The following is a 12,569-nucleotide window of genomic DNA, read 5'->3' as shown; positions in this document are numbered from 1 at the left end:
AATAACAGTGATTGATTTTACTTGTATGCTAAAAACAACCCAAAAAACGCACAAAATGTATAAAAGAGCAGATTGCAAGATGGTGGACATCAGGCAACAAGGGGCAATGATCCCTGAGATGTGGGAAACAAACAAGCGTAATATTTTTATTTTCTCAGATTACTTCCCTAAATGAGCTCTGAGAGTGCAGAGAGGGAAAACTCAGATGGTGCACAGTGAGTATGTATGTGAGGGGACTACCTGAGGTCAAGGAAAGAACCATTTGAAAGGAATAGAGTCAGGAATAGTGCCTATTCCCATCAGCCTTACTGGAAAACCTCATTATTCACAGTGATTTGGGTATATAGAAAATCTTTTTTTGTGTGTGTGGGAATAAATTAGCTCTAGATAGAGCACTGCTGTGGTCCCACATCAAATATTTTAAGAGCAAGACCCGAAAGGATCAAATAATTTTCAAGTAAGTAAATTATAATGAGATACGTGCAGACATATATTAGAATAGTTAAAATGTAAAAAGACTGACCATACTGAGGCTCAGTGACTATACAGAAAACTGGAACTCTCATACACTGCTGGTGGGCATGTAAACTGGTATAAACACTTTGAAAAAGTTTTAGTTGGCAGTTTTTTAAAAGATTAACCATATACTTATCATATGATCCAGCCATTCTACTCCTAGGTATCTACCCAAGAGAAATGATAACATTCATGTATATAGAGACTTGTAAATGAATGTTAATAGCAACTCTACTTAAAACAGGCAACAATTTGAAACAACCCAAAATTTTATGAATAGGTAAATGAATCAACAAACTGGTATAGATGTAATGAAATAATACTCAGCAATATAGAGGAATATTGATAAATGCTACAATATGGATGAATCTGAAAATACTTATGCTATGTGAAAGAAGCCAGAAAAATTTATATATTGCATAATTCCATTCACATGAGTCCAGAAACATAAATTTATCTGTGATGACACAAAGCAGTTGGCTGCTTGAGCACAGGGTTAGAGTTAGGGAGAGGTGGCAGGCAGGGATTACAAGAGGGTGTGAGGAAACTTTCAGAGGTGAAAGATATGGTCATTACCTTGACAGTGGTGATGGTTTCAAAGGTACATTCATATAATAAAATGTATCAAGTCATACATTTCAAATATGTACATTTTATTATATGCTAATTATACCTCCATACAACTGTTTTACAAATAAAAATATTGTAAAATTCACTGTTTATTAAACTTGTATGAACATTGGAATCACCTGGGAAATTTTAAAATCTACTGATACCTAGGTCCCAATCCCAAAGATTCAGATTTAATTGCTCTGGAATGTGACTTGGGCTTCAAGAGTTTTAAAAACCCTTCAGTTAATTCTAATAGGCAGTGATCTGGGAATTTGGGGCATATTACTTCATTTCTCTGTACAATTAGAAATATTTTAACTTCATGAATCTTTTTGGAAGACAAAAATTGAATTATAAGCAATGGAAATAATTGTTTCTCTGCTAAAAAGAATATAGACATCATTACAACGGAAGTTTATGTCTATGTTGGCAATGATCAGTTATAAAAACAAAGGAAGGCAAAGATATTCAAATAAAAGTATACTCTTTGTAATTGCAGCAGACTGACATTTTATTCAGTAGTCAGTGACACTAATAATTGTTGAAACTCTTGAGAACACTTAATTTTGGTAAAAAGCTATTTACTGGAGGACTTCTTGCTGTCTGTTTCTTAGTAGAGCTCGGGGGAGAATGTGAGGGTCTGTACTCACCTTGGCATAGATACAGCTGTCATTGAGTCTCTGCAGTGAGCAGTTCTTGTCACAGAGAGGGCACATGAATACTTCAGTGGCTTTACAAATTTCTTGGCTTGAGAAATCAAAGAAAAAAAAAATGTCAAAGCATGAAATTCTGTGTTTAGGAAGTCACTTAGCTCTTACAGCAAACCCTGTTGGAAATAGCAAGCCAGAGAGGAAAAAAAGAAATGGAAATGGTGGGGCGAGGTGGGCAAGTAGGGAAGAACTTCAGACTGTAACTCCAGGCTAATACTTTAGGATATTTGTGATACAAAGGTTTTTGTTTGCCTCTTTCATTTTACCATATTTTATACTTGTGTGATACTGGTGATGATTTTTTTTTTTTTTTTTGTTACAAAGACACTTTTACACAGGATTTCATGGTCCTCAGGATAATCTTGTAAGGTATACCAATGGAGTTTTAACCGAGTTCACAGACTTGGAAGTGGATGAGTTGGAATCAATCCTGACGATTTTGACTTCTCAAGTCTAGTGATCACACAATTTATAACTCCTATTGCAGTACATAATGTTGGTGCAGTGTTCACTGGAAATTAAAGGAGCTGTACTTTTTTTATTGGCAGTACCTTGACACGCACTGTCATGATGACATACCATAGTTTTTATTTATGCAAATATTAATATATTCTCTATTAGGATGTAGTTTTATGACATTTTTCTCTTCAATTTTATGCCCACTGCCTTTTAAAAAAATCTCAGCATACATTATAAATGAATTTGTGACAGGAGTAGGTCATCAATAACATTTTCTGAAAAGCCTCAAAGACTCAGAGTTTTCACAACCAGTTTTGAATATGTTATGTGCCTTTCTCTGTCATACAAGGCTCTTTCCCATTTAACTATCACCTGAGTAAATTGTCTTTAAGTAAATCTTCTCTGGAAATGTTGAAAGAAATTTAAAGGCTTTAGAATATAGGTCTTAAAATGCAACTGTTAATACAAGTTTAATTTTCACAGTTTATTGCAATATTTGTCATTTTTAAAAATGTATATACTTGAATTATGTTCCATTGTGTGTATGTACTATGTTTTCATTGTTCATTCTAAATAACTAGGAGAGTGGAATTGGAATGTCCCTAACACAAAGCAATGATAAATGCTTGAGGTGGTAGATATCCCAAATACCTTGATTTGATCATCACACATTGTACACTTGTATCAAAATTTCACATATACACCATAAATATATGCAACTAATATTTATCCATAAAAATAAAAAATTATACACTTTGAAGCAAAAAAGAATGCATGTGTATTTCAAGTGTAGGATGTATATACTCTCAAGCCAAAGTGGTACTCAATAGTAAGTAATAATTCCATATGGTAATATGATCCTTTACAGTGGGCAAAGAGGAGTTCATGATCCTTAAGTTGTTTAGCTTTCAGTTCAATTTCAGGTAGTGGTAAATATCTCCACTAAGGACAGAAAATCTATCTTCAATTTAAGGGACTTGCTCAAGGTTACAGAGATAGTAAGAGATGCTTCTGGAGCCTGAGATTAGGTTCTTCTTATTGTAGGTCCACTTCTCATCATCTATAACATATCTAAGAGAGGAATAAAGTTTATTTCATAGTAAAAAAGGAACTTTTCTATCAAAGTATAATTTATTAATGATGATGATGGAATGGGTCTTATACATGCACTATACTTCTCCCACTTTCACACTCATCATCTTGCTAGTAATCAGGATGTCTATATCAAGCAGGAGGAAGCAGGTAAAACATACATTTTAAAAACCCAAAAGAAAGAGAAGATCATATCTTCTCTTAGCAATACTACTAATTTTAGAAATGAAGTACCAACATACTTCTTGAAGAAAATTTAGTTAAAATGGGCTTGCCATCATAATTCATTGTGTTCCAAAAAATGGATTGAAATTTCATATGAAAAAGGTATTGAAGTTGGTTTATATTACATCATCTTTCCCGCCTTCCAAATCTTCAAGCAAAAGCCCAGATTTACCAAAGCATCCAACTCTAGAATCCTAGCCATTAGACTGGGTCCTGTTTTTACTGCCAGAATCATTAAATTCATTTTCTATAAGTTGCTCAAAGCTTACTTTGATGCACAACATAAAAAAATATTAAACAACTTTTAACAACATTGTTTTTAAGCCTAAAATAAGGAATTTCAGAGAATCACAAGTCTCTTCTAGTGGTTTACTTGGCCACTAGAGGGAGAGTGCCCACCAGGAGTATTTATTAATTTATTTTGCAGAGCTTGATAATCTAAAAAACACTTGAATTGTGGCTTTCTTTTGTTTTGTATCTATTGTTAGATAGACATAAAGGGCTGATTCCAAAGAAATAATAATTACTACCAATTAAAGATAATAAAAGTATGGAGACATTTGTCCATTCGAGGGTGAATGTTGGAACCCACTCATTCCAGGGTCCTAATGCTTCCTGTGATCCAGCTAATATGACAAAGCATAGAAGAAGAATTATCTGCCTGATGGTGTACATTTTTGGAGAAAAGTATGAAAATAGGTTTATGGAAAATAAGTATGGCAGCACAGATAAAGCATTGCTTTTAGAATCAGATATAATCATCATGAAAATACAAATCAAAACTATAATAGACATTACCTCACATTAGGATTGCTATTACATTAAAAAAACAGAAAATAACTGGGACCATTGTACACCGTCGGTGAGAATCTAAAATGGTACACTGCTACAGTAAACAGTATGGAGGTTTCTCAAAAAATTAAAAATAGAATGACCACATGATCCAGCAATCCCATATCTAGATATATATCCAAAAGAAATAAAATCAGAATCTTGAAGAACTATCTGTTCTCCTATGTTTATTATTAAAAATATATAAGATATGGAAAAAACCCAAATGTCTATTGACTGATGAATGGATAAAGAAAATGTAGCATATGCACAGTAGAATATTACTCAGCCTTAAAAAAGAAGGAAATCCTGCTGTATGCAACAACATGAATGAACCTGGAGGACATTATACTAAGTGAAAGAAACCAGTCACAGAAGGACAACTGCTGCATGATTCCACTTATATGAGGTATCTAAAATAATCACACTCACAAAAAACATAAGAGCACCATTGCAGTTGCCTTTGGTGGAGAGTAGGGAGGGACAGGGAGTTCAAAGGATATAAACTTTCAGTTATACAAGGTTGAATAAGTTCCAGAGACCCACTGTACAACATTGTACCTATAGTCAAAATGATTGTATTTTGCCCCTAAAAATTTGTTAAGAGGGTAGATCTTATGTTAAGCGTTCTTACCACAGTAATATATTTTTAAAAAAACAGATACATTATTAATAGGTTTGAAACTTAGCTGACCACTTACTAGATACATTCCCCTAACCAAGTCACCTTCCTCTTAGAGGATCAATTTCTTCATCTCTAGATGGGGACAATATCTAATTGGGATATAAAGGATATCAATAATGTACCCGGCACATCACAGACATCTGATACATGGTAGAAATCCTTATTGCTAAGGACAGTGTCCGGAGAGGGCTTGAGACATCCTTTAAGAAGCAACAGCTTTTGAAAATCTGGCCAATACTGAGGACCACATAAATTTCTCGGTGAATTCTGATGCCAAAGAGGCAAGAATGGACCAGAAAGTTGAGGCATCTGCTCTGTGCCCTGGTCCTGAAACCCAGGCCACATGTACCCACTTGATCATTTTCAAATTCGTATGTCATCTTCCAGGCACAGATCTGATCACATTTCACTATGGGAGACCAATGTAGATGTCTAAATATATGCATGTATGCATACATACGGTAATCTAAAAGTTCACTGTTATATATTCCTACAATTGATTGCAGGGAAATTAAGAAATATGGCCTTATTTCAGTTGGATATAGCTGTAGAAACATAATCAATAGACCCACATCTGCAGCTTTTTAACATTTTGCTCCCCTGCATTAAAAAAAAAGAACTTACTAAAATAATACTAAAATAAATCAACACAAAATAAAAGTCTGCTCTCCTCTTCTCTCACCCACCAGGATAACACCTACAACTCAACCACGTCTGACACTTTGAATGGAAAATTTCAGTCCCCAAATTTCCAAAGTCAAGATATTCAGTGCTGCTTATCTTGGTTTAGAATAGAAAGTCTGACAGGATCTTAATTATAGTGTGACAGAAGTAGGAGTAATATAATACCATACAGCACTGAAGAAAAGAATTTGCCAATGCCTTCTAAAACATTCCTGTACTAAAGGTTAAAGAGCACTTATCTCATACAAAGGGAGCCTAATTTACTGCTCTGGTACATAAATCAATAGGAATAGCAAATCTATTCCTTTCATTCCCTTTTATTCATTTTCAGTTTTGTAGTGGTGGGAGGGGGTCTATATCACATGGTGAAACTTTCTTAATATGTTCTCCATGGAACCAACTTACAGTAATTGTTGAAGAATCATTTTTCATATTTGTTAATTCATTTTAAAAGAGTGTTTTTCTTTTTAAGACACAATAACTCTAAAGCACAACCTTTCCTCTGAGCTCCAGAGGATACTGACTTAACAGATTATGGGAAATGCCCAAAGAAGAAGTTTATTCAGGAAGATGCTGCCTTCCAGAATGGTAGTGAGTTTGCAAAACCCTGAAATAAATCTGTGACTACATGAAATGTTTCTGAGCAGCAAGTGTTTCTGTGTTTTCATGCTAATTATCAAGGAATTTGGTTACTGAACAGGATTCAACTCTAGGACAATGAAAGTATTTTTGTTTATAGGCAAAATTGCTATGCATATTATATTTTTAAAGAAAATTTAGGGAAATTAATTTTTATAATCCCATGAAGAATCTAACATTAGCATTATCTGTCATGATTATTACCCAGTAGCAAGGCCATTGTAAAAAAATGAGCCAAAGGAAAAGAAAGTGTTGAGCTGTAGAAGAGAGGGGAGAGATGTTTTTTCATATTTGAATTTAATCGTACAAAGTTGAGCTTGATGAAATACTCGTGATATATTGTGTTAAAAGTATTCTTTAATACTAGGCTGACTCTTGTCCCTGCTAATGTGTTGTTCCTATTTTCAAATCTTGAGTCACTTCAACATTATGAAATACATTTGACTTCTGTCAAATCCTATACGTCTCCATATTTTAAGTTGATGCTAAACAAAGTTTAAAATGTCTGTTCCTCTAGAGAGTACGAACAAAGTAGAAAATATTTAATGTTCCATTATATACTCAGGAGAGAAGAGACTGCTATTTATGTGGTAGAAAAGTTTTGTGTAGACATCTTTAAGTATATTAGGTTCCTTCATGTGTGTGAACTAAAATAAAATTTTAAGGCTCACCCCCGCGCTGGCTGACTAAATGGACCCCCTCATGGCCAAAGGAATATCCTAAAACTAAATTGCCTGCCAGGAGGAAGGAGGTCAGACATGCCTCATCATGCCCCCCTCTCTCTTCTTGGGGACAGTCTTTGTAACTCATTAACTGGCCTAAGGGTGTATGAGACAAATCTACAGGTCCTCAATTTACATAACAAATCTACCTCTGGTGGCTTATCTCTGATAAAGAACAACTATGTTAAAACATTCCAAGCCTTTAGACAAAGCTTCATGTCTTTAGCCAATTACAAGCCAAAGAATCTTTAAACCCACCTATAACCTGTAAGCCCCCCCCCCCCACCCTTCCACATGGCCCACCTTTCCAGGCAAACCAATGTATGCCTCCCACGTATTGATGTCTTGATTTATGACTTTACTTGTAACCCCGGTCTCCTGAAATGTATAAAACCAAAATGTAACCCAGCCACAGTGAGTCCACTTGCTCAAGGCCTCTTGGGCATGGCTCCAGGTAATGATCCTCAAATTTGGCTCAGAATAAATCTCTTTAAAATTACGTTACAGAGTTTGGCTTTTATTCCATTGACATGTGTAAAAAGAGATATGCATCCCCAAGGTTGGTAATGAAGGTTACTGCAAATGAAACAATGTATTCGGAAGGCCACTGTAAATTGTTTAAAAATTGTAGGTATTATAAATGATTTGAACTAAGGTATTGAGAGGGCATTCTAGACTACCAAATGCTAAGCAAATGGGAATTATATAAACTGTCTACTAAATTTTTAATCATTTTGTGGGACATTCTGGAAAGAGAAATTTGGTATAAAGGTAACAGTTTTGGAAATTATCCAAGAGAATTTGTATATAAGAATATAAAATGGCCTTTTTTTATAGTGTTCTCCTACCAAAAAAAAAAAAAAAAAAACCAGGAACAGCAAATGAATTAAATCATAGTATCATTAATCTTTTTTTTTATAGTCAGCATTATTATGAAGCTTTTGCTCACTCAGAAGATAGGCCAAACATTTTTAAGAAGACTCTTCATAGCTTACCTTACTTGACTTTTATTCATTGTCAATAATCCATAGAAGAAAACACACAAGCCAACAGCTGCTGCAGGAATCAGCATTCCAGTATACCATCCCAGCCAAGCAAAGTATAGCCCAATCTTCTCACCAAAGTATAGCCTACATGAGAAAGCAAATCCTTGGATTGAGTTAAAGCAATATGAGCAATGTTACAAATATTGATGCCACATCGAGTCAGCATTTTAGATGGAATCTTGAGGCTACCAGCTCCATCCAGGGTTTCTAATACTCCTGCTTGTTAACTAATCTAATAATGGTAATATTGTTTATTTTTAAACATTTTCATTATAGGGACAATTTTCTCAAGTGTATTTATTTCTGTGCCAAACTTCTTAATATGGTTCATAAAGCTTTTTATAACCCACTTCTTGCTTTTTTCCATCCTCCTAGCAGCATGCCTTTTCATTCTTTCCATCACAGAGCTGCTCTAAACCATATCGCTTTTGTGCAAGTTAGAAAAATGTCTCCCCTCTGGGTGGATGCTGACAGCGGGTTAAATTTCAGTCTCCATGTGCACCCTTGGCCAGACACCCTTACGCTAGACACAATCTGCACCATTTTGTGACATCTTCCTCAACATAGCTCAACTCTGCATTTTCTAAAACACACAATACTTACGTTGTTCAATGCTGCACCTTCACACACACACACATACACAGAAAACCCTTTAATTCTTCCCGTCTCACATCTGATAAGTACTTTTCCTTCAGTTTATGTTTTTCTCTGTTTATTTTTTATTTGTATATATTCATGGAGTAAAGTGCAATTTTTTTACATCAATATATTGCATTGCGGTGAAGTCAGGGCCTTCAGGGCACCCATCGCTGTGGTTACACATTGTACCCACCAAGCAACCTCCCACCATCCATCCCCCAACTCCTCCGAGTCTCCATTGTCCATTGTTCCACACTCTGCTTCCATGTGTACACAATTATTTAGCTCCCACTTGTAATGAGAACATGTAGTATTTGTTTTTCTGTGTCTGAGTTGTTTCACTTAAGATAATGGCCTCTAGGCCCATCCATGTTCCTGCAGAAGACATGATTTCATTCTTTTTTACAGCTGAATAGTATTCCATTGTGTATATAAATATCATATTTTCTTTACCCAATCTCCCATTGATGGACACTTAGGTTAATTCCCTATCTTTGTTATTGTGAATATTGCTGTAATAAACACACAAGTGCAGGAATCTTTTTGATATATGATTTCTTTTCCTTTGGGTAGATACCCAGAAGTGGGATGGCTGGATTATACGGTGGTAGTTCTATTTTCAGTTCTTTGAGAAATCTCCATACTGTTTTTCATAGAGGTTGCACTAATTTACATTCCCAAAAACAGTGTATAAGGTTCCCTTTTCTCCACATTTTTTCCAATACCTGTTATTTTTTGCCTTTGTTAATAGCCATTCTGATTGGTATAAGATGATATTTCACTGTGGTTTTAGTTTGCATTTCTCTGATGATTAGTGATGTTGAACATTTTTTCATATGTTTGTTGGGCATTTATTGGTCTTCCTTTAAAAAATGTCTATTCATGTCCTTAGCCTACTTTTGGTTTATTTATTTATTTTGTTTTGTTTTGTTTGTTGTCGAGTTGTTTGAATTCCTTATAAATTCTGGATATTAGTGCCCTGTTGGATGTACAGTTTGCAAATATTTCCTCCCATTCTGCAAGTTGTCTGTTCACTCTGCTGATTATTTCTTTTGCCATGCAGAAGCTCCTTTACTTTCTATTAATCATTCCAGAAAACCTTCCCTTACTTCCACTCAGACCCTGGTTAGATGCTGCTGCTCTTGCTCCCCACACTGCCCTCATCTGTGTTCCAGTGCCCTAAATTTACAACTCTTTATAGCAATTATCTGTCACTCCTGCATTCCTCTCCTTCCCTCTAAGACTGTAAGCTGCTTGAAGGCAGACCTGTGTGCTCCTTCACTAGGAAATATTGAATGAAGCTAAGAGAATGAATGTATTTTATTCCCCTTTAGGTGATGAACATAGTTTAAATGGAAATGGCAGATGAATAAGGCAGTTGCAATAACCATGGAATTGCTCTTTGTTCACCTACCCTACTGCCAATATTACCTGTTCTACAGTGTGTAATGGTCTGGTAAGAAATAATAATTCTTGACTTCTCTACAGTTGTTTGGTCTCCATCTTCTAAATGTGGTTACTTAGCACAGTTTTGTTCCTGCGATAAAGATTGGTACTTTACAGTTCATTTGGGAATATTGCACTGAACAGTGATTCTTGCTAAGAAGAAATTCTCTTGTCATCTTTCCGTACCGAGGCTTCCTTTTTATTTCCTTTCTGCTTCATTCTCTGTATCGTGTCAATTAAATCTCGTGCATATTCTACCAGGTGCAGACCTGGAGTCATCCTTTGTTAAACATCTTTTACCCAATTTTTTTCCTTTTATTTCTTTCTCCTAGGAAACATAGATCAATGTAATATTCATTTCTTCTATAGTAATAATGTTTTACTTCAGCAGTGATGCTAATTATATTAACAGGTATTGCAATAAAGGCATTTGTTCCCTTAAACAAATGTTCCTTTGTGGGGTGGAGCAGACTTTGTTTAGCACATGTTACTAACATAATAGAGTATCTTTGTGATAATGATGACAGAGGATTGCACAGACAAACCGGCTTATTTGGCAGTATTATCCTGAGATTTAAAATTACATATTGTTGAAAGTTAAAATAAGCAACAATATTATTTGACTGAAGTATAATCACCTAAGTTGAAGTAGATTTCAGATCTTTTTCAGGAGAAGTTAGCGCCAGGCAGAGAAGGCTAAGGAAAGTGCTCTTGCACGAGAGCATTGGTATTCACAACCTTCTAGGATTCCTAGGTGTTCCTTAGCGGTATCTCAAAACCACAACAGAGCAAGGAAGAAGAGGGGGTTGCCATTGCTGTGACTCCCCATCACACTTCAACCATAGCTACTCTTGTTTTATCTGTTTTATATATTGGTCCCCATGTGACATTTCATTGGATGATAGGATTCTGTCTGTTGAAATAACTTCTATCATGAAATAAATAAATGTTGAAATCTGTTTTAGAGAGAAGTATTTCATTTAGTGACTTTGTTTTAAAATTTAAATCCTGTGATGCCTATTGTGAAACATTGTTAAAAATGCCACACAACTATTAAATATTTTATTAAGCAGGTTTTATGGCTGATGATTTTTAAAATGTGCTCAGCAATTTTCAAGAATACATTATTAACTATAACTACCATATTGTACAATAAATCTCTTGAACTTATTCCTCCTATCTAACTGAAACTTCATATCCTTTGACCAACATCTCCCCAATTTCCACCTCCTCCCCACCCCCAGCCCCTGGTAACCACTATTCTATTCTCTGCTTTACGAGTTCAGTTGTTTTAGATTCTACACGTAAGTGACATCATGAGGTATTTGTCTTTCTGTGTCAGACAGATAAAGAAAATATGGTATATATACCCAGTGAAATACATTTAGCCTTACAAAATAAAATACTGTCATTTGCAACAACATGGATGAATATGGAGGATATCATTTTAAGTGAAATAAGCTCAATAAGGATAATTATTGATACTAAAATGCTCACTTGAAAATCCTAACTTCATTTTAACTCCTAATAAATATGACTTTGTGAACCAGCACATCTCACTGTGTTCATATATCTCTAAAATACTAATTCTTTCACCTGCATACATTAGAATCTGACAATTTGTTGCGATTGAATCACAGTCAAAATATCTTGATTCTGGATATACCCAAATACATAATGTTTGAAATTAAAAGTGTTTGGTGCTGGATATTTGTCTCTTGTACCTCCAGACCAACACTCTACCCTTTTTCTTTCTGCTATGTGCCCCAGGAGGTTCACCTTTATAGACTGTATCACCTATGATCCTTTCTTCCTCTGGCTTCCTGATGGGCTTTTGGCCAACTGTAGGTACCAGCAGGAGAGCACAAGGCAAGATAAAGGAGATCTTGAGGTATTTATTACCCGGGCTTCCTCCTTCCTGGGCCATAGTTTGGCCCTGGCTGCTTTCTTCCTAAGGTCATGGCTTGTGTCACGTGCCCCACCTCCCTTTCTACAGTTAGAGACTTTGACAGGTTCTGCCAACTGCTCCCTTCCCTGCCCTCTTCAGGCCTAGGTTTAATAAAACCTTCTACCTTTTGCTAGTTCCTGGGAGCTTCAGCATCATTTCTTGTACCCCTTGACCTTGCCTGGTTCTCACTTCTGTATAAAGTTCTTTTACTAAATTGTCTCAAAGTACTCCTTTCAATGTTCTATCAGTTTTCTGCTGGGGCACTGACTGATATAGTTATGAGTGTTTTTAATATTTATATATCATAAGCAGTTT

General features: G+C 35.4%; 2 protein-coding genes across 2 annotated transcripts in view; one reads left to right on the top strand and one right to left on the bottom strand.

Annotated features, from left to right (window-relative positions):
- Window positions 1–12,569, bottom strand: part of ANO3 (anoctamin 3) — a 355,086-nt gene that overhangs the window by 79,600 nt on the left and 262,917 nt on the right. The window contains exons 13-14 of the mRNA XM_069471200.1: window positions 8,171–8,305; window positions 1,779–1,875 (exon numbers count right to left, since the gene is read on the bottom strand). Coding sequence (XP_069327301.1) covers window positions 1,779–1,875; window positions 8,171–8,305 — 232 coding nt within the window. The remainder of the gene's footprint in view (window positions 1–1,778; window positions 1,876–8,170; window positions 8,306–12,569) is intronic.
- Window positions 1–12,569, top strand: part of SLC5A12 (solute carrier family 5 member 12) — a 174,077-nt gene that overhangs the window by 138,118 nt on the left and 23,390 nt on the right. The window lies entirely within an intron of this gene.

This window comes from Eulemur rufifrons, chromosome 6 (assembly GCF_041146395.1).
Source record: "Eulemur rufifrons isolate Redbay chromosome 6, OSU_ERuf_1, whole genome shotgun sequence".
Lineage (NCBI taxonomy): Eukaryota > Metazoa > Chordata > Mammalia > Primates > Lemuridae > Eulemur > Eulemur rufifrons.
The sequence above is the reverse complement of the archived record's forward strand: the minus strand, read 5'-3'. Positions and strand labels throughout refer to the sequence as shown.